Genomic DNA, 6,142 nt, shown 5'->3' on the forward strand with positions numbered 1-6,142 from the left:
TCCAAGTATTTATCCATTTATTTTTCAGGTGAGCGGACAGATGTTGGGTGTGTGGTCCTGTGTTTTGTTGGTGTATATTTAACATACTTCTAATCGCTATTWRAYTCTTTCTATCTTTCTAATTACTTCTCTCTCTGTTTTTCTCTCTATTTTCTCTTCACTTAAAAAAACATTTCATAATAATGGTGTGGAGAGGATGGCTATAAGGGGAGAAGGGAGGCCATCAATAAAAAAACATGGTTCTTCAACATCTTGAACAGGAAGTGTTCAGCTGGAAGGAGGACCCCTGGCCAGACCTCCAGCTAATTAAACATAACTTTTATTTACTATGTTATCTTGGTATTTAACTAGCGCTTTTAGTTTTTACTTCTGGATATTTACTTTTATTTACAGAAATGTTCTTATTTATCTTCAAGTAATCTTAGTTTTTTATGTTTATTTTCATCAGTAGAAACTGCAGCTGGATTTATTGAAACAAACTGTTGAAGCTTCAAACAGGTTTAGATTGATAACATTTGACATTATTCTGTTTAATCTGGTTTTACATGAACTCTGAAGTGTCAGGCCTCCACAGCGCCACCTAGTGCTCAATATCAAGTTACAACCAAAACAAGCCTGAGTCCGGTCCACATGAAGGAGTTCTGCTGAGATCAAGTTTTATTCCAAATAAAACCTGAGTTTAAATAATTCAGATTGTTCATTTCAGAGAAATGTTTAAAGTCCATTCTTTAAATGTATTTAGTTGTTTGAAATAACTTTAAATCTGTTTATTAACCAGCAGACAAACCTGGGTCAGAACCACTGATCCAGAACACTTCATCAGATGACAGGAACAGCTGGATCTGAGGAGGATCCAGAGTTCTGGGTCAGTTTTAGATCTCAAGTTCTTTCTGGCTCCTCCCACCTTGGTCTACTCTCAGGTCAAGTAGGGGTCTCTGCAGACGAGTGGGCGTGTCCCAACGAAAGGCGATTCTAAAGCCACACCTGATTTGACGGACTTTTTTAAAGGAACACACCTGACTGGACAAGCAAAAAATGGGCATCACCGTATGGCACCACCTGATTGGACAAGAACAAAAGGGGCGTTACTGTACAGCACCACCTGATTGGACAAGAACAAAAGGGGCGTTACTGTACGGTACCACTTTTTCTGGAGATCCCTACTTGGGTCACATTTCTCCTGGTTAACCTTAGTGTTGGGGTCAGGGTCAGGCTGTATAGAGGTCAAGCAGGGTCTGAGGATACCGTCATGTAGGCCTCGCAGCCCACAGTCTTTATGCTTTAGACACGCCCACTCTTGTGACACGCCCACTTTGATTCCGCAGATAACCTCTTCTCTCTGGTTCTTTCTGGCTCCTCCCACCTTGGTTCTCTCAGGTTCTTTCTGGCTCCTCCCACCATGGTGTACTCAAGTTCTTTCTGGCTCCTCCCACCTGATGATGCTCTTTGATTGGTCCACCATGTGAAGCAGGAAGCACTCTGAATGTGGCGTTTTGTTTTCCCTGGTCAACACATGAAAGCCTGCGTCTCGCCTCCATTCTGTGGATCAGGAGGCGTGTCCTCTGATGACTCCTCCCCTCTGTGACCGTCCTCCACCAGCCCCTGCAGGTATTTGATGTACCTGATGGCGGCCCGCAGCGTCTCCACCTTGCTGAGCCTCTTGTCGGCGCTGCGGCCCGGCAGGTGGTCCCTCAGCTTGGCGTAGCCCTGGTTGACGCACTTGACTCGCTGACGCTCGCGCTCGTTCCTCTTCTGGATGAACGCCGGCTCAAATGGACACTCGTACACGCCAAAGTGTCCGTGGTGGAAGGGCAGGTAGGGCAGGATCCCAGAGGGCCCGGGTCCCCTCAGAGGGGTCTTATAGAGTCCAAAAGCAGCCGGATCCACTGTGGAGGGGTAGAACAGGAACGGGACAGAGCTGGACAAAGAGTCCAAGTGCGGCGGGACGCCATTGTCCTCCAGTCCAGCAGAGGGAGACACGCCGAACCGATCAAAGAGGGACTGGGAGAAGCTCATCATGTGACCTGCAGCAGCCAATGAGTGAATAGGACACCTGGTTAGACACACCTGTGGAGACAGGACCAGAAGACAAGTTCAGCTTCAAGTCTGTTTTAAAACTTCCTGTCCCAGAGGACCCACCAGGGGACACCTGGACATGTCTCAGTCCATCACAGAGACACCTGGACAGTTCTTAATCCACCACAGGGACATCTGGACAGGTCTTAATCCACCACAGGGACACCTGGACAGGTCTTAATCCACCACAGGGACACCTGGACANGATCCCTTTAAACATGACTAGACTAAAAATAGTGATTTGCTAACATAGACGGGTCTGTGTTTTTCATCAGCTACTGATACTGAGATGTTTCACAAACATGGCGAACASGTTATAAGCATGAAAGTGGATAAGAGAGCTCACATAATCCTCCGCAATAACTGGAGCCAAGATTCTGTAAATTCTCTGCCAAACCAGGTTCCAGGACGAGGCACCTGGCTTTGGCTTGGACAGGTTGTGTGCAGATCAGAACCCATACTTCTCATTAGATTTATTCCAAGTTCACAACGCAATCATGTCATTACCCTTGGGTCAGTCTGTCACGTTGCTACTGTGGGTGGGAGACGCAGGGTTTGATTCCAGCAGACTTAGCTGACCCCATTTGGTCACCCATCAGAATAGAACTGCAGCAGGCCGTGCTCCACGCTGGCTSTCAGCCTAGCCAAACATATTAACTCCTTTAGACAAAAACAAAGCCGCTTCGCTTCGCCTTTCTTTCCCCACATGACTTCCAGTTCTCTTTTTTTATTACAAATTCAGAAGACATGTTTTTACAAACTTTTCAGTCTTGTAATTTTACGCTGCTGTTGCAAAATTGGAGCAAAAAAAAAAAAACACCCTCACAGTTCTGCTCCAGTGTTGATTATTTAGCTTTTTGTCTTTTTCTCCTCCCTAATGTGTTATTCATCCTGTTCCTGGTGTCTCCAGGCACACTTCAGAAAGAGATGTAAAATAAACAGTGGAGTTTTCAACCCGTCACTCGGCCTTGGCTGCGTATATCTGGAACAATAAACAGGCGAGGGTTTTCTGAGCTGGTTTATGCTCATCTCACATATACTCGTCATGTCTTCTGTRTTCATTCATGGACAGAAGCACAACAGGAACTTGTTCGTTTACAGGGATGTGCCRAGCTGACGCCCACTCTGAAGCGTGGTGTTGGTGGACACTGCTGGACCATGATGGAGCAGAGGCTGCTGTCAGGTAGTGAGCGTTCTGTCTAGCTGAGTTGTCGTTTTCTTTGGAGCGACACCAAGCATCTGAGTGCTTTTAAGACCGAATTTTCAGCTTAATGTTGAGGAAGAAAAACAAAACTCTGTCTTTTACATGGAAAGGGTTTCTGTTCGTTTGTTCAAAGCAACCTGACAGAGACAGTAACACAAAGACAGAAAGAGGACTATGCAACATTTAGTTACGTCCTGAAAGGTGAAAAGTAGGAGATAGTATTTGTGTGTGTGGCTACTTGGTTTTTGTTGCCTTTTTAGGACATTTACTTACCTTGAGGATCAGTACTAGTAATCTTGGGGACCAAAGACCAGTTTTGTTGTGCTTCCAGTGGAATTTGATGCCATTTCCCAAATTCATTTTAGTTTAAACAGCTAAACCTCGCACCGTGATTGAAACCAATGGAGCTGCTGCCAGAGTTTATCCACACACATGTGATGAGCAGATGTAGTCATGTTACTAGTAGGGTTAGTTATGTACTTACTGGTAATGGTTATGTTTAAGGGTCAGGGTTAGGCTACAGAAATGATTGGAAATGAATGGAAGTCAATATGTGGTCCTAATAAGGATGTAAATACAAACTTGTGTGTGTTAGTTTATGTATCTTGTCACCATTTATCTCATGAACCAGTGAACCAACATCAGTGAAACTCGTCTACAACTGATTACCTTTTGGAATCAACCCAGYTTAAGATGGCTGCTGCAGTTAATTGATCTTAGTCAACACAAAATAGCTACTGAGCTCAAATTTGGTGTGGTAGTAGCTGAGAGTATCCACAAGACATGTTCTGAGTATTAACAGATCCCACAGAGCAAATAGGTGTGGGCCACACTGCAAAAAATGTCACCTAACCAAGTTTTAAAATCTTATATCCAGCGAAAAAGTATTTTTTGATCTTGTTTTGAGACTGATTTACTAAACAAGAACTGATTGTGTAAGAATAATAATCTTGTTTTCAGAATGTGTAAGATTATTTGTCTTGTTAGTCTGAAAATTTGACTCAAATTAAGTCAAAATTTTCTGCCAGTGGAATAAGAAAATTTTACTTGGTAAGATTCTTGAAATACTTGATTTGACTCTTTTTCTTATTTTAAGAATCTTACCAAGTAAAATTTTCTTACTCCATTGGCAGAAATTTTTGACTTAATTTGAGTCAAATTTTCAGACTAACGACACAAATAATCTTACACATTCTGAAAATAAGATTATTATTCTTACACAATCAGTTCTTGTTTAGTAAATCAGTCTCAAAACAAGATCAAAAAGACTTTTTAGCTGGATATAAGATTTTAAAACTTGGTAAGATGGACAGTTTTTGCAGTGCAATTCTGGTGTCAAGCTGGCACTGCTGGCATKACAAGTGGTTTGTGGGCCAGGTCTGGCAATGATGGTACTGTTATGCCAAAACTGGGCCAGTTGTGGTCTGGTTTATGTGGTGCTGGCCCATTCAGAGACCACCTCTAACATACCACTTCTGAGCCACCAAAGGGCCATCATGCTTTGTGGTTTCTGAGATGAGTGTTAATGCATCGTGTGGGCCAGAACTGGGCCAGCAAATGTTGACAGGTGGGATCCTTCAAGATCTCACCTTATTAATCGTAACATTATTTTAAAGGCTGGATCAAATTAGCTACAACTGCTATTTCTCAACATAAATGATCCTACTTTAAAACTCTGTCAAGAAAGGCATTGGGTGATCGGCTTTWAATTTAAATTCTAAAGTTTTAAGAACTTTTCTACAACGTTTTTTTTCCGAAAATAAAGAGTTGAAAATCATTTTAACAGCATCTTTATTTAGAAACTGCAGAAGCAACATGAATTGTGTCCTGACGTGGGCCGTCTGCAGCTGTCTGGACGAGCCAAGTACAGCATTTTTTATGACGTGTCTTCCGAAACGTGGGAGTAAGCACTTTCCATTTGATCCTTTAAATGTGAGAGCTTATTTAAAGTAATGAGGTAAGTATTTACAGCAAAGCTACAGAGCCAGTGTTACTGTTCCTACATCATAGCAACAGTAGCCACAGCTTTTGTGGACTTCCTCCAAAGCTAAAAGTGAACATGAAGGCCTCTGCAGCTGCGAGTTAACATGTGGATTAGAAGGTTTGCTGATGAGCATTTACTTTCTTTTCTTTTCTTTTTTTACCACATTTAGAAACAACTGAACATATTAAAAATACTTTGTTATGAGGTTGAAGACGATTTGAAGATTTGGACAAAACTCTTTAACCCACAGCAGCAACATGCAGGTRAATTCAGGATAAGTTGTTTCAAGGATCACAGTCTTGATTAATGTTAATGGAAGAACGAAGTGATCAAGAAAGGCATTGGATTTAAGTTAAATTAAAAATGTTTGTTGCTTTTTCAAGGATAAACTGTTTTCTATGTTGWGATCTGACTTCTTTGTTAGTTTATGGCTTTTTGCGTTTTAAAATTAGACTGTTTTATGGTTTTTGTGATTGTCTTTTTAGTYCCCCTGTGTTCCGGTGGACCACCAGCCTTCTTCATTAGTCTGCAGCACCCACTCTGATCCAACACATAGACTGAGCACTATTCACTGCATTTGATCTTTGATCAGAACCTCATCATTAACTATTGGAGTCAACCTCAATTGTCTGTTAACAAAAYATCTCATGAGCCACTTGACAGATCTGAATGAAACAGGTGGATGGAGGTCTACAACTTATTAACTTATGGAGCCAACCTAATTCAAGATGGCTGCCACAGCTGACCAACATTAGTCAACCCAACGGCTGTAAATCAGTCGATTTTACAAATACCAGGGATGTGGATAAATTTTTAATCCTACACCAATATTAAATCTGACAGCGGATTCCAAAAGAACATTTTAAACCATACAAAAT

General features: G+C 42.0%; 1 protein-coding gene across 1 annotated transcript; it reads right to left on the reverse strand.

Moving 5' to 3' along the window:
- Positions 1–1,254: 1,254 nt before the first annotated feature.
- On the reverse strand, positions 1,255–2,274 carry LOC106525752 (achaete-scute homolog 5). Its single transcript, XM_014020082.1, has one exon. The coding sequence runs from the start codon at positions 2,017–2,019 to the stop codon at positions 1,507–1,509; it is 513 nt and encodes a 170-aa protein (XP_013875536.1). The 5' UTR covers positions 2,020–2,274; the 3' UTR covers positions 1,255–1,506.
- Between the last annotated feature and the right edge of the window lie 3,868 nt (positions 2,275–6,142).

This window comes from Austrofundulus limnaeus, unplaced genomic scaffold (assembly GCF_001266775.1).
Source record: "Austrofundulus limnaeus strain Quisiro unplaced genomic scaffold, Austrofundulus_limnaeus-1.0 Scaffold239, whole genome shotgun sequence".
Classification (NCBI taxonomy): domain Eukaryota; kingdom Metazoa; phylum Chordata; class Actinopteri; order Cyprinodontiformes; family Rivulidae; genus Austrofundulus; species Austrofundulus limnaeus.